Here is a 23,962-nt window from a genome sequence, read left to right as displayed (position 1 = left end):
TCATTCATAAGATATTGAGAAAGACCGATCAGAGATATTTTTGTACTATGTTGTTTTCTAAAACCATATTTGTGTCGGTAGAATATATTATTACTTTCAAAGAAATTAAGCATTAAATTTTGTCTATTAATAATTCTTTCGAAAATTTTGCTGAGCAGAGGCAAACCAGAAATAGGTCTATAGTTGCCAGTGTTCTCCACATCTCCCTTTTTGAAGATGGGAATAACACGGGCAACTTTTAAATTGTCTGGGAATTCCCCTTTCGAAAAGAATAAATTTAAGATATGGCATAGCGGCCTAGCGATTCCGTCAGCCAAATCCTGAATAAGTCTTTATTTTTTTAATTTATATTATCGTAACCAGTGGCTTTCCCAACATCTAGAGATGATAACATATATGAACCTGTGCAGTAATTTTCCAGGTAGACACAACAATGGCAACGGAAATTGCAACATTAGTGTTGCGCCTTTTTACGTTGGTTGCGACAAGGGTACATGTTATCAAAATAAAAACGATCGACTCTCAGTACTATGCTGGAAAGCAAAACATACAATTGGACTATGGATTGTTTTTCCAAAAAAATTACCATCATACTGAAGATATTTTATGAAGCTAACTTGCTTCTTTATTAGTTAAAAACACCATTTTTAAAGCATTTTATATGCTTTCCGTCGTTTCATGGCCACAGCCATGGGGATCACCAGTAAATTGATTGGGGAACCCTGGTAACATTTACCGACTTACTGGCCTTTCTAATTTGCATCTGAATACAGAGGTACATGTGAGACCTGCATGGTCTGAGTGAACTGCGTAAAGGTTACAACATTGCATTGTTGGTACACCACTCATAATAACAATATTCACGATTTGTTGCCTTCTTCAGTGTTTTTACTTTTATACGAAGTTGAATGAAGACAAATATTACCAAACTTTTCAAAGAGTGAGTCAAAGTAAAGTTGTGTATATTGTTATTAATACATGTACATGAAATGTTTTCTTCTGGACTCTTATACATCGTTTTATCATGTCACCCGTGGGGCTTCACCACTGTTCTTATAAACAAGAAAGGCTCACATGTAAGCCAGTAAGCATGTCTCAGCGGTGAAATCGGTTAGGAAATAAAATGTGTCTCGGTAATTCTCAATCAGACTCTCAATATTGCAGACTAATTAGCTGACAATATCAGTACGTTGTCATCCGGGGAAATTCCTGCAATGCCTGTAATTCAATCTTCCAATGCTAATGTAGTGTCGCTTTTGATTGGCTACCAGCAGGGCAAGCTAGAACTGATTGGGCATGGGCTTGGGTTCAGATGTAGAGGGGGCCATCAAGACGTAAACATGTATGACGTAGGTCAATTCAAGCAAAAATACAGAGGTAATATAACAATGAATAATTAGCCGACATCTACATTGGATTTTAATTAGATTGCCTTCTCTTATGAGTTCCAGAACATATATTGGTACAACGTAATCTTAGTAGGTGTCAATTTCCACAACCTACAAAGGTAGCTAAGGATATATTGTCAGTTTAAAATGTTAACCAACCTGACGTGTACCAGTAGTTAGTGGTATTTTCACAATAATAGGGTCTTGATGTGATTGTATTCTATTTATCATTACATCTACTGTATTATCAGTGTATAACACTGACATTGTACACACACTCCAACCTGACAAAAAATAAACAAACAAACAAACAAAATATTTACCTTTGGAAAAAAATAAGATGGGACCATAAAATTCCATCTCTACAAAGATATGGTAACAATCCAACAAACAATTGAATTGCATAGAAGATCCTATAGCATTAACTTAAGTATATGGTTGTAAGGGGGAAGGGGTGGGGGGAAATTATTCACTGCGGAGTTTACAGTGTTAATCTAATACCAATACAGGGAATGGTATGGGGTGTAAGTGAATACATTACTGAATTTATTACATCACTACATTCAATACCTTCAACATTATACAGACTTTCAGGTTTACATTGAAATCATTACTACTGACCAGCATCTCAAGACCACATAAACAAGGTATCAAGTTTATTTGTAGTTAGTAAAATAATCAACTGGTAACTTTTTGGTAGTTTATTTGTAGTTAGTAAAATAATCAACTGGTAACTATTTGGTAGTTTATTTGTAGTTAGTATAGTAATCAACTGTTAACTATTTGGTAGTTTATTTGTAGTTAGTAAAGTAATCAACTGGTAACTATTTGGTAGTTTATTTATAGTTAGTAAAATAATCAACTGGTAACTATTTGGTAGTTTATTTACAGTTAGTAAAATAATCAACTGTTTACTATTTGGTAGTATATTTATAGTTAGTAAAGTAATCAACTGTTTACCATTTGGTATAGTTTATTTATAGTTAGTAAAATAATCAACTGTTTACTATTTGGTAGTTTATTTACAGTTAGGAAAATAATCAACTGGTAACTATTTGGTAGTTTATTTGTAGTTAGTAAAATAATCAACTGTTTACCATTTGGTAGTTTATTTATAGTTAGTAAAATAATCAACTGGTAACAATTTGATAATGTATTTATAGTTAATAAAATAATCAACTGCTTACCATGCGGTAGTTCTTCCATGGTTTGTTGTAGAGTATCTTGACTACCATCAAATATAAACACTTGTTTATCTTTGTTCAGTCTGAGTATTTCATAATTTCTGTTTTGTTTCTTCATTACCCTAGGATAAGGAGATATATATAAAATAAAATTAGACATTTTAAATAACCAATAAAAAATTAAAAATATTTGAGTCATCTAGCATGCAGCAATATCTATTGACTTCTAAATTGTGATGTCAGTCATCTAGCATGCAGCAATATCTATTAACAACTAACTTGTGATGTCAGTCATCTAGCATGCAGCAATATCTATTAACAACTAACTTGTGATGTCAGTCATCTAGCATGCAGCAATATCTATTAACAACTAACTTGTGATGTCAGTCATCTAGCATGCAGCAATATCTATTAACAACTAACTTGTGATGTCAGTCATCTAGCATGCAGCAATATCTCTTAACAACTAACCTGTGATGTCAGTCATCTAGCATGCAGCAATATCTATTAACAACTAACTTGTGATGTCAGTCATCTAGCATGCAGCAATATCTATTAACAACTAACTTGTGATATCAGTCATCTAGCATGCAGCAATATCTATTAACAACTAACTTGTGATGTCAGTCATCTAGCATGCAGCAATATCTATTAACAACTAACTTGTGATGTCAGTCATCTAGCATGCAGCAATATCTATTAACAACTAACTTGTGATATCAGTCATCTAGCATGCAGCAATATCTATTAACAACTAACTTGTGATGTCAGTCATCTAGCATGCAGCAATATCTCTTAACAACTAACCTGTGATGTCAGTCATCTAGCATGCAGCAATATCTATTAACAACTAACCTGTGATGTCAGTCATCTAGCATGCAGCAATATCTATTAACAACTAACCTGTGATGTCAGTCATCTAGCATGCAGCAATATCTATTAACAACTATCCTGTGATGTCAGTCATCTAGCATGCAGCAATATCTATTAACAACTAACCTGTGATGTCAGTCATCTAGCATGCAGCAATATCTATTAACAACTAACCTGTGATGTCAGTCATCTAGCATGCAGCAATATCTATTAACAACTATCCTGTGATGTCAGTCATCTAGCATGCAGCAATATCTATTAACAACTATCCTGTGATGTCAGTCATCTAGCATGCAGCAATATCTGTTAACAACTAACCTGTGATGTCAGTCATCTAGCATGCAGCAATATCTATTAACAACTAACCTGTGATGTCAGTCATCTAGCATGCAGCAATATCTGTTAACAACTAACCTGTGATGTCAGTCATCTAGCATGCAGCAATATCTGTTAACAACTAACTTGTGATGTCAGTCATCTAGCATGCAGCAATATCTATTAACAACTATCCTGTGATGTCAGTCATCTAGCATGCAGCAATATCTGTTAACAACTAACCTGTGATGTCAGTCATCTAGCATGCAGCAATATCTGTTAACAACTATCCTGTGATGTCAGTCATCTAGCATGCAGCAATATCTATTAACAACTAACTTGTGATGTCAGTCATCTAGCATGCAGCAATATCTCTTAACAACTAACCTGTGATGTCAGTCATCTAGCATGCAGCAATATCTATTAACAACTAACTTGTGATGTCAGTCATCTAGCATGCAGCAATATCTATTAACAACTAACTTGTGATGTCAGTCATCTAGCATGCAGCAATATCTCTTAACAACTATCCTGTGATGTCAGTCATCTAGCATGCAGCAATATCTATTAACAACTAACTTGTGATGTCAGTCATCTAGCATGCAGCAATATCTATTAACAACTAACTTGTGATGTCAGTCATCTAGCATGCAGCAATATCTCTTAACAACTAACCTGTGATGTCAGTCATCTAGCATGCAGCAATATCTATTAACAACTAACTTGTGATGTCAGTCATCTAGCATGCAGCAATATCTATTAACAACTAACTTGTGATATCAGTCATCTAGCATGCAGCAATATCTATTAACAACTAACTTGTGATGTCAGTCATCTAGCATGCAGCAATATCTATGGACTTCTAAACTGTGATATCAGTCATCTAGCATGCAGCAATATCTATTAACAACTAACTTGTGATATCAGTCATCTAGCATGCAGCAATATCTATTAACAACTAACCTGTGATGTCAGTCATCTAGCATGCAGCAATATCTATTAACAACTAACCTGTGATGTCAGTCATCTAGCATGCAGCAATATCTATTAACAACTATCCTGTGATGTCAGTCATCTAGCATGCAGCAATATCTATTAACAACTATCCTGTGATGTCAGTCATCTAGCATGCAGCAATATCTGTTAACAACTAACCTGTGATGTCAGTCATCTAGCATGCAGCAATATCTATTAACAACTAACCTGTGATGTCAGTCATCTAGCATGCAGCAATATCTGTTAACAACTAACCTGTGATGTCAGTCATCTAGCATGCAGCAATATCTGTTAACAACTAACTTGTGATGTCAGTCATCTAGCATGCAGCAATATCTATTAACAACTATCCTGTGATGTCAGTCATCTAGCATGCAGCAATATCTGTTAACAACTAACCTGTGATGTCAGTCATCTAGCATGCAGCAATATCTGTTAACAACTATCCTGTGATGTCAGTCATCTAGCATGCAGCAATATCTATTAACAACTAACTTGTGATGTCAGTCATCTAGCATGCAGCAATATCTCTTAACAACTAACCTGTGATGTCAGTCATCTAGCATGCAGCAATATCTATTAACAACTAACTTGTGATGTCAGTCATCTAGCATGCAGCAATATCTATTAACAACTAACTTGTGATGTCAGTCATCTAGCATGCAGCAATATCTCTTAACAACTATCCTGTGATGTCAGTCATCTAGCATGCAGCAATATCTATTAACAACTAACTTGTGATGTCAGTCATCTAGCATGCAGCAATATCTGTTAACAACTAACCTGTGATGTCAGTCATCTAGCATGCAGCAATATCTGTTAACAACTAACCTGTGATGTCAGTCATCTAGCATGCAGCAATATCTGTTAACAACTAACTTGTGATGTCAGTCATCTAGCATGCAGCAATATCTATTAACAACTATCCTGTGATGTCAGTCATCTAGCATGCAGCAATATCTGTTAACAACTAACCTGTGATGTCAGTCATCTAGCATGCAGCAATATCTGTTAACAACTATCCTGTGATGTCAGTCATCTAGCATGCAGCAATATCTATTAACAACTAACTTGTGATGTCAGTCATCTAGCATGCAGCAATATCTCTTAACAACTAACCTGTGATGTCAGTCATCTAGCATGCAGCAATATCTATTAACAACTAACTTGTGATGTCAGTCATCTAGCATGCAGCAATATCTATTAACAACTAACTTGTGATGTCAGTCATCTAGCATGCAGCAATATCTCTTAACAACTATCCTGTGATGTCAGTCATCTAGCATGCAGCAATATCTATTAACAACTAACTTGTGATGTCAGTCATCTAGCATGCAGCAATATCTGTTAACAACTAACCTGTGATGTCAGTCATCTTTCATGCAGTCATAGCTATAAACTACTAACCTGTGTTTCTTGTACAAAGTAATCAGTTTGTGATGTCGTAGTGTGACAGCCAAGGATTCATTGAGATAGAAGCTAGCATTTATGCTTGATGTTATTGTCATGTTACCTAGACACCAACACAGTAACTGACAAATCTTGACATACAATACAGTTGGGGGCAGGTTTTGACACATTTCATAAGCTTTCTGTAATACTTCAATGACTTCTTGTAAATCAACCACTATGGATTAAGGAAAACATATCAGATATATATTTAGAGATTAGTAATGTATGGAGGATTATGAAAGAATGTATAATCAACAATAGTTACCATGGTGATTTATCTTGACTACCCATCTCTTTTCATGGACATTATGAACACTTTGGCAGCTACACTGTGGCTATAATTCACTCTGGTGATACATACATATTAATTGATTCAACCAATGCAAACTGATTTAATTCAGTCAAATTGTTTAGAAATCAAACTCCTGAGGTGGTTGGGAGAGGAGAACAAATTTCATTTCTTAGTGGTCTTCACCTGATTTCTGTTGTTCTTTGTTTACTTTTCTTCTGTTTGATTTTTTGACTCTCCGTACCGGTTTAGATGACAGGCAAACATCTTCATCTTCACTTTCTGTGTCTTTGGATCTTACAACTTCAATTGGATCTATGAGTATGACATCATCACTTTCTGAGTACCCAGATATTTCATTGCTTGTGTGATCAATTATGATGTCATCATTCTTTGCAGTGCCATTCATGACATCATCAGTTCTTGTGCAACCAGGTATTTCAATGTCTCGGTTATCAATTATGATGTCATCATTTCCAGTGGTTATCATGAAGTCACCATCATGGATTACATATCTAGGACTGTCCAAGTCCTCTATGTAATGTACTGTGTCTGGCTTTGCAGCACACTGATCAGAATTAGCAACTGATTCACTGTCACTGAGTTCAACACTGATACCTAACTCTTCATAGTCTTCATGTATGTTCTTTACAATTCTGATATCACGTTGACTTCGTACAGTTTCTATTTCTTCATTTATTCTTGATTTTGCTCTTCTTCCTCTTCTCCTTGGTATTTTCTTTTTCTCATTTAAAACATTTTGTGTACAGAGTTTATCACCCCAATTCATTACATCTTCACTTTCAGCTTTCTTACTTCTGCTGTCACATTGTTTTCCTGCAGTTTTAATTTTAGTGGCTCTGCCTGATTTTCTGTTGGCAGTTGATATTTCAATTGTGTCTGTGTCTTTGTTTTTCTTATTTATTTTCTTATTTTCAGTGGCTGGATCTTTTTCATTCTTCACAGTTCTCCTCTTTTCAGTCGTATCATTCTCACCTATGTCAAAGACTGCATTATGACTCACTGCATCAATTGTTGCTATGGTGATTGCATTCTTCTTTCTCCTACCTTTCTTTAGTTCTCTTGCAGTAACAGTAGTAGCCTGAACATTTACTTGTTTAGTCTTCCTACAGTTTGTTTTCTCCATTGTCAACACAGGTTGTTCCTCAGACCCCATCTGATTAATAACATCTGGTTTTGTGTTACTATCCATAGATTGGAAGGTACCAGGAGAACTAACAAAACCAAATATGTCCACAGTTCCTTGTTGCTTTGTCTCGAAAGATCTATCCTTTATAACTTTCTTCCTCCTTGTCTTAGGTTTGCCACTCAAATGTTCTTCAAACTTCTCCAATCGTTGAATCTCATCAGTTGTAAGTTTGAATTCTTCAATATTTGTTGTTAAATGTTTAGTGTCTGCTTGTGGAAGACTAAGATGACATTGGTTGAGGTGTTTACTTAGATGAAAGATGTCATCAGTTGTTCCTGTTGTCTTCATCATGTCAAGATGTAACCACTGACAGTCACTCTCCTTGACCTTACCTAGAAGGGTCAGTGCTTTGTTATAATGTACAAGTGCTTGTAAATTAGCCGAGTCTACCAAAGCACACAACATCTGTGCCTGATCTATGTACTGTACGGCATCTTCCAATCTGTTTTCATTTCTTGCCATTTCAGCGCAACATACAAGTATATCTACTTCAGCATTACTGTTTACATGGACATCTTCATATGACAAAGTGTACCATTTCTTACTCTGCTTTTCTGTAGACATGATGTCTTGCATCATGCTTTTGGCTAGTTTTCTGGTATCCCTGGTAAAACCATCAATAGCACAAATCAGATTTGTTGGGATATGTTTACAACGTACTTTCATGTAGTCTAAATACACCACTGCCATTTGTAGCTGAATTCTGTTCACTCTGATATCAGATAGTACAATGGGTGTCCAGGTCAAATGTTGGGATACTAATCTTGGTGAGTTTCCTACTATGTTTTCCTCTATGTCTGACATATCTTCTAACATTGAGATAGGTTTACTGATAATAAAATCATCATCGTCATCCTCCTGACTGTCTTCATTCTGTCTTCTAGTTTCTATATCTGCCGTGTTCTTTGGACTTATTGTAGTCTTTGTGTTCTCTAGATAATTCTCACTTTCCGCTATCTTTCCACCTTGAAGTGCTCCTGATGCAAGTTCCAGTAAAAATTCACAACACCTTGAACAGAGTAATGACAGAAAAATATGAATAACTCAGTCACCAAAATCTAAACACACTTACACACACACACACACCCATTTGCACATACCTGCAGACATACATATCCAGATACACACATATCTACATACATACCCACTCATCATGTTCAGATAAAGACACACACACACAAAAGACAAACGTACCTTATTGGCAATGCTAGTGTATTTGATAAAACCAAGCCTTCAGATAGATAACACTTGGCCTCACGTACACAACCTTGTTGATTGTACAACTGACCAACACTATACAATGACTTCAACAAAGTTGCTCTCAAAGACCAGATATCAACACCCCATTGAACTGAAATAACAATAAAGATAAATCTCAGAGTTGTTTGGTTAAAAATAGCACCAATGGCACTGTAGCACAACTGTATTTGGCAATTGCTATGGGCATGGTCTTGTTGCTAGGCATATTTGCTTACATTGTTTGAATTTTTATTCACTTGCCTACCCATCTCAGGTTTCATCTTTGCAATATAAACCATCATTTGGTTCTTGCTAAGGGGTTGTCTAGTTGCTAGGCATATTTGAATACAATTTTAGAATCTTTATTCAAATGCCTACCCATTCCTGTTGTTATCTTTAAAATATGTACCACAATTTTGCTGTTGCTATGGCCATGGTCTTGTTGCTATGCATATTTGCAAACATTTTTGTTGAATCTTTATTCAATTACTTACCCATCCCTGTTGTTATCTTTGTAATATCCATTGTTTCACTGTTGCTAAGGGCATGGCTATGGTTGCTAGGGCCAGCTGTATCAAAATGTTTTGAACAGTAACTGCATAATAACACCTTCAGAAACATCCCCCTCCCAAGTTTCATCCCCATTCACCATGCAGTTTTCAAGATACAAGTTTCGTCAAAAGTTTTGACAAAAATTGAGACCAAGATTAAGACTTAATTTGCATATTGGCAATTGGATCAACATGAATACACCTTCATCTTCACATCCCTAAGAATGTTCCCAACAAATTTCAGCCCAATCTGCTCAGTAGTTTTGGAATTACAGATTTTTTACCAAAAAGACGCATTTTAGCTTTAGTTTGCATATCACTGATGGGATCATGTCACGAACAATTCTTAATTTAAACACCCCTAAGAACATTCCAACCAAATTTCAGACTGATCTGCCCAGTAATTTTTTGGAATTTTGGACTTTTGACCAAAAAGACACATTTTTAGACCTAATTTGCATAACACTGATGGGATCATGTCATGAACACTTCTTAATCTAAACACCATAAGAACGTTCCCACCAAATTTCAGACTGATCTGGAGTTCAAGTGTTTTGATCCAAAATGAGATTTGATGACCAAATCACACACCTGTGATAAGATTTTTTTTAAACAATTTCCCAACTAGACACAAGTAATGTCCCCACCAAATTTGAGGTAATTTCTGTGAGACATGATACCTGTTGGCAAAATACTGATGGGGAACCTGCATTAATTCCTCCAATCCATACCAAGACATTTTTGGCCTCGCTCCCTCCACCACATCTGGTTCCATATTTGGATGCTTTAACGTCTCGCCTATTAAAGTGGCAGTTAGCGCATCCGTACTTGTGTCTTTTATCACTCCAAGGAGGACAAAAATTTCACAAGGAGACTGTGGGGAAGGTGGGGAGGGAGCCAAACAGGTAAGTATCATGTCTCACAGAAATTAGTTTTGGTAGAAACTTCAATTCTGTTCAACTATGATACTTACCTGTTGGCAAAAACTGATGGGTAAAAACCCAAATGTGTCAGACTGAAAGGAGGTGGGAGTCTACCTCCATATCCTACCAAATTTTTAGCTGCAAACCTTTTGGCTTACAGCTATCGATAGCGTAACACTTAAGGGCAGAGGTTGTGTTAACGCATTATTTTTTTGGATGTATGCATCACTGGGGATGCATCATAAACAGGGAACAAATGGGGCTTTATCATCTTTGCTTCGAAGTTGTAGAACAAGATATCGAGGATTAGTCAGTTCTCCTTGTAACTATTTTCTAAATCTCTATGTGCAGTGGACCTGTGAAATTTGAATATGACCCATCGTATGCAAAATGTTTAAACAGTTTCATGTTCCCCATGACCATTTCCTGACATGGAGAGCATGTCTTGCTTGGGTAGTTTAGAAACTACGTGATATTATCATTACTTATCCACATGATTGGTTACTTATTAACAGACGGAGTTAGACAGGGTTTCCATCGAGAGCCGACCCTTTACGGTGAAGCATCTTCCATCACAGGTGAAGCGATGACCAAAATAGACCACATTGGTGGACAGTCTATCCTGAAAACTTAGATAAATTCATACTGCCACGTCACCATTTCATTCTCACTAAAACTGATTTCATTCTCATTAAAACTGACACTTTTTCTTTTTGAGCTTCGTTACTAGATCGAACGCATTGCGTGAATTTACCGTTCACTACATGCTCTTCGTCTGAGGTGAGCATGGTTCACACGTTATGTTAAGGCAAATATCTTGGTGTATACCAAGGTAACAGTTCTCAGTGACACAAAATTTGTATCAAATGCTTTTACAACTGTGTCTCTGTCAAATTGAAAGTTCATGCTGTCGTTCATACTTCATGTTATTGGTTACTTATTAACAGACAAGGTTAGAAAGTGTTTCCAACGATAGCAAGGCTATTATGGCGAAGCATCTTCCCTCACGGGCAGAGCGATGATCAAAATTTTAGTTTGGGCATTGCAGTATTATATCGTAGTGTAGAGTTTTATGTACTTCGTATGGTCTGACTCCAAGAACCACCCTAACAGAGATTTATCCGGAGTTCGTTCTTGGAGCACTTATTTCTAGAGAGTGATTACCACAGAAAATCAAAAGACTAGAAAGATGAAATTAAACCACTGTATAGAGTATTGTTGCATATAAATATTTTCTTGTGATATTTTGAAAGTGCAAACTATATATTTGTATACAGTGTGCGGGTGAATGATGTGTTCATGTACATGTAAACATTTGTAACATATTTAGTGTACATCTGAAATACATGTAGTGTGCATGCAAAGTTGGAAAAGACGCACCGCAATGGGATTTTGACACTAATTTTGGCAAGAACATGTCCCAGGGACGCCTCAGAAAAAAAGTGACTGCAACCTCTGGATTTTCCTTAGTATAACTGGAAGTAGCATGAAAGGGGGTGGGGGGGGGGGGTGCGTATGCGCTCAGTCCTTTCCAAGGTGTTGAAAGAGTGTCAGTCGCCACTGCACTTGGATCTGGAATCAGAGATACAACGATTGGCAGTTTTCTGTTCCTGTAGGTGGTGAACAGATCTACTGTTGGTTTTCCCCAATGAAGGAACAGACGGTGAGCAATCTTGATAGGAGTTACTATCTCGATAGGAATGTATACAGGGACAATGGACTTGCCCTTTAGAAGGTTGCTCTGGTCTACCCACCATTCTAAATGGAACCTCAACACTGGACGAATTGGAATCACAGTGCTGATTGGCTGAGAACTGGGTTGCCAAAGGGTGAGAAGGTACAATTGAATTGGCCTGATCTGGAGTCTGGTCCATTTTACTACATCAATCAAGGATATCATTAAGCCCTGGAGAGAGAGAAAATGTTTCACTGTTATCTGTCTCAGAGGCCAGGCACCATATTACCACTTGTACGGTTATTAGCCTTAGGTTTTGCTGGAGTGGAGGAGGTTGTTTGTGGAGACCCCAACATTAACCTTAAGCAAATAGTGCAAAGTGGAAAACAAGGAGCCTCTTGCTTCCTTTTTCAGTTTCTGTGTTAAACAGTTAGACTCTCATTTCAGGAAGGCACCCCTCTCCATCAAAACAAGTGCTGCCCATCCTCTCACTGAAGATTCAGAGATGTGGTAGAGACCTTTAATTGCAATGTGCAATAGTCTAAGAACCTTAGGCATCTCTGGGGATTCTTGCTGTAGTTCAGATGTAGCTACAGCTAGAAACCAATCCATGACAGAACATGCACGGATACTTTCTGCATGCATTTTCCCCTAACTGCTTTAACTGATAACAGGGATAGACATGGAGTTGAAAATTTTGGCTTTGGGTCCACAGCTTCAATATCAGTGTCTAGGCTGGGGCAACCTATCCATGGGTTGGTTGTGCGAGTCTGTACATGTATGCAAGAGACCAACTTTTTAACCATGGAAAATGACTAGGTTTTAATGCCGGTTTTATTGCCCTCGCCTAAAACCTCTGACATTATTTCAATTTCTTCAAATGCCATGCAAAACTCTGAGTTCATAGTGGGAGCTGGCAGAGACTTAGGACAACAGTCTGGATACTGATTGTAAACCCATTGAATGCACTCATGGAAGGAGAAATCCTCATCATGAGTAGGGGAAATTGAATGCATAGTGCCCACTACACTGTGGTTCATTTCCCTCAAAGGAAGCATCACTGGGAGCCTTCACTGATATTTTGTCCATGGAAAATCTCTCCTGGCGTGATGCCTAAATTGAATTGGGGAGACCTCCTCTCGATTAGATACATGCCTGGGTGACCTCTCACTGGTGTACCAATCAAAATGTTCAGAAAAATGCGATCTTGAACGGCTACTCTCACTCGACTTGGAGGACAAAGAAGACTTCGAACGTGAACGGAAATTCCGCCCTCTAGGGACTGGAGATCCTTGGTTTGAGGGAGAACAATCTCTTGACCTCTGTGTTCTGAAACGACTGCAAGAACAAGAGGGAGAATCCCTGGTAGGGGACATGAAATCACACTGTGTTCTCCTAGCAGCAGACCTTAAACCTTCAGCCCTATAAATAAGCAGGGACGGACGGCCAAGGGTACTGCCAATATTGTTGTGGCCAGCCAACCTGAGGATTAAAAACACCCCATGGTGCTCAGGGGTCAAACCAAAGTCACCAGAAAATTGCTGTGGATCATAAAAAAAACACCAGGCATTGGCATGAACTGGGGATTCTGAAAATCAGCTCTGGTCTGAGGATGATAACCCCTCTCACCCCTATACAAAGTGGAATCATCCTGACCATCCTGTAATCTCTGCCCAGCAGTCAGCGTTGGTCTAGAACTAACATCACTTGATTTGGTGATTTGAGGACGGTCACACTGATCGGCATTACTCAAAACATTACACAGATTGGTGTCTATATCAGTCTGCATACCCTCAACATTATCAGTCTGACTAGCGGGCAAGCCCTGAGACTGGATAGGGGGAAGGTATGTGGGTATTAACTCCACCAGGCCTGGTTACATCAGAGCAGGAGATCTTTTGACCGACTGTACGAGTAGGACCAACGGTCGACAGGACACTGATGACTCGTCAACTACACTCAGTTGGTCCCCGGAGGGGAGGGAGAAGTGATCACTACCCAAAGAACGCTAATGGATGATAGCTGTATAGTGCTTGTGGTCGTCAAGCCCTCTCTGAGAGAGGTCTGCATACCAGTAGCACTACTACCCAGTTTGTCCTGAAAAGGACAGGCTAGAACAACAGAACTAGAAGTTTGCTTACCTGACTTCGGTTCTGCTGTGACAGAAGAACTTACCGTTACAGTCAAAGCCCGCATACTAGCAGGAGCAGTGACAGAAGCTTGTGTGGAACTCACTCGGCTTACATGACCGCTGTTTGTCTGACTGTTTACCAAAGTTACGCCAATTTTCTTTGGACCATCTAGTAAAAAAAACCTCACAGGACTTGGATGTGAAACACGTCCGACAAGCAATACACACAGAATGACAATCCTGCTTGGACATGTCAAAACCACGTGTACCCTTCTTCTTAGGTTTAGTCATGATGAAATGAACGACTGAAAAAAAAACACGGTAAGGTAATGACGTCCGTATACAAGGAATGCCTGCATGGAGAAGAAAAACACACAACAGATCCCAGGGTCTTTAGGGTAACCAAAGAGCCAACCAAGAGGAAAAACCGGTGTGTACAGTGGAATTGGAGAGTAAGGTACATTAAGACAAAAACAATATCGGTGTACACACTTGTACCGCCATGCGATAAAAGATAGGAGTACACATGCGCTAACTGCCATTTAGGCAGGAGACTAAGCTATCCAAATATGGAGCCAGGTATGGTGGAAGGGGTGAGGCAAAAGATTTCTTGGCATGGATTGGAGGAACTAATGTGGGTTACCCATCAGTATATTATCAAAAGGGGAGTATCATAGTCGAACAGAACCCAGGCAATAGGTCTGGTGGTTTTTGAATTGATGGAAAGACACCTCACCATGCCTACAGCACTACTGAACTTCATTAGTTCAGTTGTGCTAAAAACCAGATGTCAATATCCACTGAACTGAAATAACAATACAGTAACGTTAAATTAACTTGTATCTGGAGTTCTGTATAGTTACGATGTAGGTCCTGGGTATTAAATAACACATTGGTGGAGAGTATTTAGTTAGAATGGTTTTTGACAGTGACTGCCATTTTACAAGATTTAGCACACACAGTACTATTATCCAGATGGTTCCAGTCTAGTGCTTTTACAAAGAATGACTGTTTATATTGAGAAGTTTTACAATTGTCAATTGCAAAGCACTTTGAGTTGTTAGTAACTCTTTGTTCAACAATGTTAGATGAGATACAGTCTGCAAATTTCCTAGCTTTTATAGACCACCACCCTGTATAGAAAAATTAGCCTGTTGGCTGTGCATCTATTCTGGAGTGATGTTGGCTTTCTACCATTTTGGTGACACACCCTTCGTCCCTACTCCTGTAGTTCCCTGTGATGAAACGTGCTGCTCTGCGCTGTACCTGTTTGAGTCGGTCAATGTTTTTATGTAAGTAAGGGTCCCAAACCACTGAACCATATTCTAGCATGGATCTTACTAGTGAGATGTAAGCTGTTTTCTTACATGACTGTGTACAATGACGGAGGGTTTCTTCTCAGAAACCCCATGTCGAGTTTGCTTTCTTTATGATATTTGCAATATGTGGAGTCCATTTCATGTCCTCTGACAAAGTGAAACCAAGATAAGGATTTTGTGTGACCTGCTGCAATATGTAGTTACTCAATGTATAGAAATGAGAAGATTTATTACAAAGAGACATGATGTAGCACTTTTTGGCATTAAAACGCATCCCCCAAGTGGTGGCCCAAATTTCCAGTTGTTCTAAGTCTCTTTGCAGAGTGAAGTGATCCTGATAGGTCTTGATCTGTCTATACAATAGGCAGTTGTCAGCAAAGAGTCTAACATTTGATTTGACACACTCAGGTAAGTCATTTACAGGGTTCATACATTTAAAGCAAAACAAAATTCCAGGACTTTCCAGGGCTTTTTCGTCAGTTTTCCAGGGGTATTCATATTGATTTTGGCCATTTTCCAGGGGTGTTGACACTAAAGTATATTTTTTGAATGACATTTAATTGTCTGATGTGGACGAGAAAAATTAACAACAGTTCCCATAATATGTCACAAAACATTTTTAAAGACAATCGACACTATGCATTGACAAATGTTACTGTACCAACAACATAAAACAGTAGTTTATTCTTTTAGAACATGTAACACAAATAGCCATTTATCGACGACATAAAAGTCACAACCGTACTTCCACAACCCGGAAATTCAACTGCACTTCCCTAGCCCTAGTATTGCCATACCTGAGCTTGTAGTATGTCGACTCGTGCGCCAAACTTGTAACAATTTCTAATCGAGGTTGATGATGCTTTGATACTCGCTACAATGTTAAGATAATCTTGTTAACAGACCAACTGTTATCCCCGGCCGGGACTGTTACAATATCATGTCCCTGAAATGACGACTGGGAGATGTATGGAGTAGCAATATACGCAAGATCGAAACAAACACTGCGGCGACCATTCAACTAATCATAGGCACGGTCTGTGGGGCAAAGTGTCTCGTGGAATGATCGTTTGACTGTCTGGGTTCAATCTGTGTGAATTTTGATTCACCACCATGGCGAAAGACTGAAAATATTTTCGCCATTTCACATTTACGAGATTAAGAATCATATGAATGGGTGGCTCGAGTACAGATATGACGATCTTCAATTTTAATCGATCGATTGATCATGATCATTTTCCAGGGTTTTCCAGGGGAAGGGCGCATTTTTCCAGGGTTTTCCAGGGCTTTCCAGGGAGGGTTTGAAATTCCAGGGTTTTCCAGGACCGTGCGAACCCTGCATTTATGTGACACAAGAATAGTAATGGCCCAAGTACAGTGCCCTGAGGGACTCCGGAATCAACGGTAACTAGGTCTGAGTATTCCCCTTCCACTACTGATCTCATGTATCGTTTTGTAAGGAAAGATGTAATCCATGAGTGGATAGATCCATGGATGCCATAGTTGTTTAACTTATAGAGAAGCTTTTTGTGAGGGACCGTGTCGAATGCCTTGGAAAAATCCAATATAGCAATGTCTGTTTGGATGTTCTGGTCGAAAGATTTCATGAAATCATGGAGAGTTACAACTAATTGGGTTTCACAAGAAAAGCCTGACCTAAAACCATGGTTTAATGATGACAGTATGTGGTTGCTTTCCAAGTGTTGAAGAATATGTCGGCAAATTATGTGTTCAACGAGTTTACTTGTAATGGATGTTAATGAAATTGGCCTGTAGTTTTCTGGTAATGTTTATCCCCTTTTTTAAACACTGGGGCAATGTTTGCTGTAAGCCAGTCATCTGGTAAGGATCCTGAGTCAACTGAAATTTGGAATATCTGGTGCAAGTTGTTCAGTGCAGTCGCATAACACGAGATTTGGTATTAAATCTGGACCCGATGCCTTCGATGGATTTATTGTTTTTACTAATTTTTCCACTCCTTTGTTATCAATTGTTAACTGTTATAACGGTTTTAGTTTCTTTACTTTTCTAATTGTCGGCATGGCGTCTGTTGATGAGGACTTTGTAAACACAGATTTGAATTGTTCAATCAAGATATCTGTCTTTCCTTTGCTATCATTTATTAGCTGACCTTTTTTGGATATTAGTATCATGAAAGCTCATTTATGCAAAAGTTCAGACTAATTTAATGGATTTAACTTTGTATTGCAACAAAATTTACAGTTAGCTCACAAAAGCTTTCGCCAGGTATCACTGTCAAGTGATTCATATTCGGACTTTAAAACCATCTATGAACAGTGATGGGGGATGTTACTAACGTCAGAGAATTTGCGACAATTGACAAAGCCATGGTGGATACCTGGCAAAAGTTTTGGTGTGCTAATTGTAAATTTTGGTGCAATACGAAGTTAAATCCATTGACTTTTGGGATATTGGTAAATTACGTCCCAGGTAGCTAGCTGTACATTATGTCCCGGATAGGTAGCTGTACATTATATCCCAGGTAGGTAGCTGTACATTATGTCCCAGTTAGGTAGCTGTACATTATGTCCCAGTTAGGTAGCTGTACATTATATCCCAGGTAGGTAGCTGTACATTATGTCCCAGGTACCTAGCTGTACATTATATCCCAGGTAGCTAGCTGTACATTATATCCCAGGTAGGTAGCTGTACATTATATCCCAGTTAGGTAGCTGTACATTATGTTCCAGGTAGCTAGCTGTACATTATATCCCAGGTAGCTAGCTGTACATTATGTCCCAGGTAGCTAGCTGTACATTATATCCCAGTTAGCTAGCTGTACATTATGTTCCAGGTAGCTAGCTGTACATTATGTCCCAGTTAGCTAGCTGTACATTATGTTCCAGGTAGCTAGCTGTACATTATATCCCAGGTAGCTAGCTGTACATTATGTCCCAGGTAGCTAGCTGTACATTATGTCCCAGGTAGCTAGCTGTACATTATGTCCCAGGTAGTTAGCAGTACATTACATGTATGTCCCAGGTAGGTACCTGTACATTATATCCCAGGTAGCTAGCTTTACATTGTGTCCCAGGTAGGTACCTGTATATTATATCCCAGGTAGCTGTACATTATATCCCAGGTACCTAGCTGTACATTATATCCCAGGTAGCTAGCTGTACATTATATCGCAGGTAGTTAGCTGTACATTATATCCCAGTTAGCTAGCTGTACATTATATCCCAGGTAGTTAGCTGTACATTATGTCCCAGGTAGCTAGCTGTACATTATGTCCCAGTTAGCTAGCTGTACATTATATCCCAGGTAGCTAGCTGTACATTATGTCCCAGTTAGCTAGCTGTACATTATGTCCCAGTTAGCTAGCAGTACATTATATCCCAGGTAGCTAGCTGTACATTATGTCCCAGTTAGCTAGCTGTACATTATATCCCAGTTAGCTAGCTGTACATTATGTCCCAGGTAGGTAGCTGTACATTATATCCCAGGTAGGTAGCTCTACATTATATCCCAGGTAGCTAGCTGTACATTATATCCCAGGTAGCTAGCTGTACATTATATCCCAGGTAGGTAGCTGTACATTATATCCCAGGTAGCTAGCTGTACATTATGTCCCAGTTAGCTAGCTGTACATTATGTCCCAGGTAGGTAGCTGTACATTATATCCCAGTTAGCTAGCTGTACATTATATCCCAGTTAGCTAGTTGTACATTATGTCCCAGGTAGGTAGCTGTACATTATATCCCAGGTAGCTAGCTGTACATTATATCCCAGTTAGCTAGCTGTACATTATGTCCCAGGTAGGTAGCTGTACATTATATCCCAGGTAGCTAGCTGTACATTATGTCCCAGGTAGGTAGCTGTACATTATGTCCCAGGTAGCTAGCTGTACATTATATCCCAGGTAGCTAGCTGTACATTATATCCCAGGTAGCTAGTTGTACATTATATCCCAGGTAGCTAGCTGTACATTATATCCCAGGTAGCTAGTTGTACATTATGTCCCAGGTAGCTAGCTGTACATTATATCCCAGGTAGCTAGCTGTACATTATATCCCAGGTAGCTAGTTGTACATTATGTCCCAGGTAGCTAGTTGTACATTATATCCCAGGTAGCTAGCTGTACATTATATCCCAGGTAGCTAGTTGTACATTATGTCCCAGGTAGCTAGCTGTACATTATATCCCAGGTAGCTAGCTGTACATTATATCCCAGGTAGCTAGCTGTACATTATATCCCAGGTAGCTAGTTGTACATTATGTCCCAGGTAGCTAGCTGTACATTATATCCCAGGTAGCTAGCTGTACATTATATCCCAGGTAGCTAGTTGTACATTATGTCCCAGGTAGCTAGTTGTACATTATATCCCAGGTAGCTAGCTGTACATTATATCCCAGGTAGCTAACTGTACATTATGTCCCAGTTAGCTAGCTGTACATTATATCCCAGGTAGCTAGTTGTACATTATATCCCAGGTAGCTAGCTGTACATTATGTCCCAGGAAGTTAGCTGTACATTATATCCCAGGTAGCTAGAAGTACATTATATCCCAGGTAGGTAGCTGTACATTATGTCCCAGGTAGTTAGCTGTACATTATATCCCAGGTAGCTAGCTGTACATTATATCCCAGGTAGCTAGCTGTACATTATGTCCCAGGTAGCTAGCTGTACATTATATCCCAGGTAGCTAGCTGTACATTATATCCCAGGTAGCTAGCTGTACATTATGCCCCAGGTAGCTAGCTGTACATTATATCCCAGGTAGCTAGCTGTACATTATATCCCAGGTAGTTAGCTGTACATTATATCCCAGGTAGCTAGCTGTACATTATATCCCAGGTAGCTAGTTGTACATTATGTCCCAGGTAGCTAGCTGTACATTATGTCCCAGGTAGTTAGCTGTACATTATATCCCAGGTAGCTAGCTGTACATTATGTCCCAGGTAGCTAGCTGTACATTATGTCCCAGGTATCTAGCTGTACATTATATCCCAGGTAGCTAGTTGTACATTATATCCCAGGTAGTTAGCAGTACATTATATCCCAGGTAGCTAGTTGTACATTATATCCCAGGTAGCTAGCTGTACATTATATCCCAGGTAGCTAGCTGTACATTATGTCCCAGTTAGCCAGCTGTACATTATGTCCCAGGTAGCTAGTTGTACATTATGTCCCAGTTAGCTAACTGTACATTATGTCCTAGGTAGTTAGCTGTACATTATATCCCTGGTAGTTAGCTGTACATTATATCCCAGGTAGCTAACTGTACATTATGTCCCAGTTAGCTAGCTGTACATTATGTCCCAGTTAGCTAGCTGTACATTATGTCCTAGGTAGTTAGCTGTACATTATATCCCAGGTAGTTAGCTGTACATTATGTCCCAGGTAGCTGTACATTATATCCCAGGTAGCAAGTTGTACATTATATCCCAGGTAGCTAGCTGTACATTATATCCCAGGTAGCTAGCTGTACATTATATCCCTGGTAGCTAGCTGTACATTATGTCCCAGGTAGCTGTACATTATGTCCCAGGTAGCTAGCTGTACATTATATTCCAGTTAGCTAGCTGTACATTATATCCCAGGTAGCTAGCTGTACATTATATCCCAGTTAGGTAGCTGTACATTATGTCCCAGGTAGGTAGCTGTACATTATATCCCAGGTAGGTAGCTGTACATTATGTCCCAGGTAGCTAGCTGTACATTATGTCCCATGTAGCTAGCTGTACATTATATCCCAGTTAGCTAGCTGTACATTATATCCCAGGTAGCTAGCTGTACATTATATCCCAGGAAGGTAGCTGTACATTATATCCCAGGTAGCTAGCTGTACATTATATCCCAGTTAGGTAGCTGTACATTATATCCCAGGTAGCTAGCTGTACATTATATCCCAGTTAGCTAGCTGTACATTATGTCCCAGGTAGGTAGCTGTACATTATGTCCCAGGTAGCTAGCTGTACATTATATCCCAGTTTAAGGTAGCTGTACATTATATCCCAGGTAGCTAGCTGTACATTATATCCCAGTTAGCTAGCTGTACATTATGTTCCAGTTAGGTAGCTGTACATTGTGTCCCAATTAGCTGTACATTATGTCCCAGGTAGGTAGCTGTACATTATATCCCAGGTAGCTAGCTGTACATTATATCCCAGGTAGCTAGCTGTACATTATGTCATAGGTAGCTAGCTGTACATTATGTCCCAGGTAGGTAGCTGTACATTATGTCCCAGGTAGCTAGCTGTACATTATATCCCAGGTAGCTAGCTGTACATTATGTCCCATGTAGCTAGCTGTACATTATATCCCAGTTAGCTAGCTGTACATTATGTCCCAGGTAGCTAGCTGTACATTATGCCCCAGTTAGCTAACTGTACATTATGTCCCAGGTAGGTAGCTGTACATTATGTCCCAGTTAGCTAGCTGTACATTATGTCCCAGGTAGGTAGCTGTACATTATATCCCAGGTAGGTAGCTGTACATTATGTCCCAGTTAGCTAGCTGTACATTATATCCCAGGTAGCTAGCTGTACATTATATCCCAGGTAGGTAGCTGTACATTATGTCCCAGTTAGCTAGCTGTACATTATGTCCCAGTTAGCTAGCTGTACATTATGTCCTAGGTAGGTAGCTGTACATTATATCCCAGGTAGCTGGCTGTACATTATATCCCAGGTAGGTAGCTGTACATTATGTCCCAGTTAGCTAGCTGTACATTATATCCCAGGTAGCTAACTGTACATTATATCCCAGTTAGCTAGCTGTACATTATGTCCCAGGTAGCTAGCTGTACATTATGTCCCAGTTAGCTAGCTGTACATTATATCCCAGGTAGCTAGCTGTACATTATATCCCAGTTAGCTAGCTGTACATTATGTCCCAGGTAGCTAGCTGTGCATTATATCCCAGGTAGCTAGCTGTACATTATATCCCAGGTAGCTAGCTGTACATTATATCCCAGGTAGCTAGCTGTACATTATGTCCCAGGTAGCTAGCTGTACATTATATCCCAGTTAGGTAGCTGTACATTGTGTCCCAGTTAGCTAGCTGTACATTATGTCCCAGGTAGGTAGCTGTACATTATATCCCAGGTAGCTAGCTGTACATTATGCCTCATGTCTCAGGTAGCTAGCTGTGTATTACAAAGACATTGTGATACAGAATTATTCTGATACTCAGAAAACTAAAGTAGAATGTCTCTTGATTCTTACACTATCTTGTAGGAGTCTGTTGAGTAGGACACTGCAACAGATAAACAACTTCACCAAAGATTGTAAAATCTGATACTATTGTAGTTACCTTTGTTGGGAAAGTCAATAAGTGTTGGACCTAGTTTACAGACACCTTGTCTAAGTCTGAGTGCTTCCAACATCAACTCCATAGCTGTGTTTTCAATACCTGGCTGTATATATCCATATGTCAGTAAGTAGTTGGCTGTCAATTCTTTCAAGTCTGCCTTCAGTAAATAGGACCAACGATTGTGAAGTTCAAGGACATTGTCTTGACTTAGCTCATCCAGAAGTCTCTCAACCTCTGAAAACTTAGAAGTAATATTGGGAGATTAATAACAGTACAACTATTCTTCATTTCATTCATCAAATGAAAATAATACAACTGTTTTCAAAGTGATTATAGTAGCTCTCATGGTGAATAACTCTATACATCACAGTGTTTTATGACATCTACATCTACACTCTAGTCTTTGACGATCTACTTGTTGTGTATTTACCATCTGTCTGGTTGTATTGTAACCCCTTACTTGTATATACTTCACCATGTATTGACACTTAGCTATGGTATACATTATATTCACTATCAGTCTGGTTGTATTGTAACCTCTTACCTGTATATACTTCACCATGTATTGACACTTAGCTATGGTATACATTATATTCACTATCAGTCTGGTTGTATTGTAACCCCTTACCTGTATATACTTCACCATGTATTGACACTTAGCAATGGTATACATTATATTCACTATCTGTCTGGTTGTATTGTAACCCCTTACCTGTATATACTTCATCATGTATTGACACATAGCAATGGTATACATTATATTCACTATCTGTCTGGTTGTATTATAACCCCTTACCTGTATATACTTCACCATGTATTGACACTTAGCAATGGTATACATTATATTCACTATCTGTCTGGTTGTATTATAACCCCTTACCTGTATATACTTCACTATGTATTGACACTTAGCAATGGTATACATTATATTCACTATCTGTCTGGTTGTATTATAACCCCTTACCTGTATATACTTCACCATGTATTGACACTTAGCAATGGTATACATTATATTCACTATCTGTCTGGTTGTATTATAACCCCTTACCTGTAAATACTTCACTATGTATTGACACTTAGCAATGGTATACATTATATTCACTATCTGTCTGGTTGTATTATAACCCCTTACCTGTAT

General features: G+C 38.7%; 1 protein-coding gene across 1 annotated transcript in view; it reads right to left on the bottom strand.

Annotated features, from left to right (window-relative positions):
• Positions 1 to 23,962, bottom strand: part of LOC144445422 (separin-like) — a 179,089-nt gene that overhangs the window by 62,293 nt on the left and 92,834 nt on the right. Inside the window, exons 10-15 of the mRNA XM_078134961.1 lie at positions 22,825 to 23,065; positions 8,902 to 9,058; positions 6,684 to 8,716; positions 6,164 to 6,383; positions 2,576 to 2,694; positions 1,548 to 1,672 (exon numbers count right to left, since the gene is read on the bottom strand). Coding sequence (XP_077991087.1) covers positions 1,548 to 1,672; positions 2,576 to 2,694; positions 6,164 to 6,383; positions 6,684 to 8,716; positions 8,902 to 9,058; positions 22,825 to 23,065 — 2,895 coding nt within the window. The remainder of the gene's footprint in view (positions 1 to 1,547; positions 1,673 to 2,575; positions 2,695 to 6,163; positions 6,384 to 6,683; positions 8,717 to 8,901; positions 9,059 to 22,824; positions 23,066 to 23,962) is intronic.

The sequence above is a fragment of the Glandiceps talaboti genome, chromosome 14 (assembly GCF_964340395.1).
Source record: "Glandiceps talaboti chromosome 14, keGlaTala1.1, whole genome shotgun sequence".
Lineage (NCBI taxonomy): Eukaryota > Metazoa > Hemichordata > Enteropneusta > Spengelidae > Glandiceps > Glandiceps talaboti.
The sequence above is the reverse complement of the archived record's forward strand: the minus strand, read 5'-3'. Positions and strand labels throughout refer to the sequence as shown.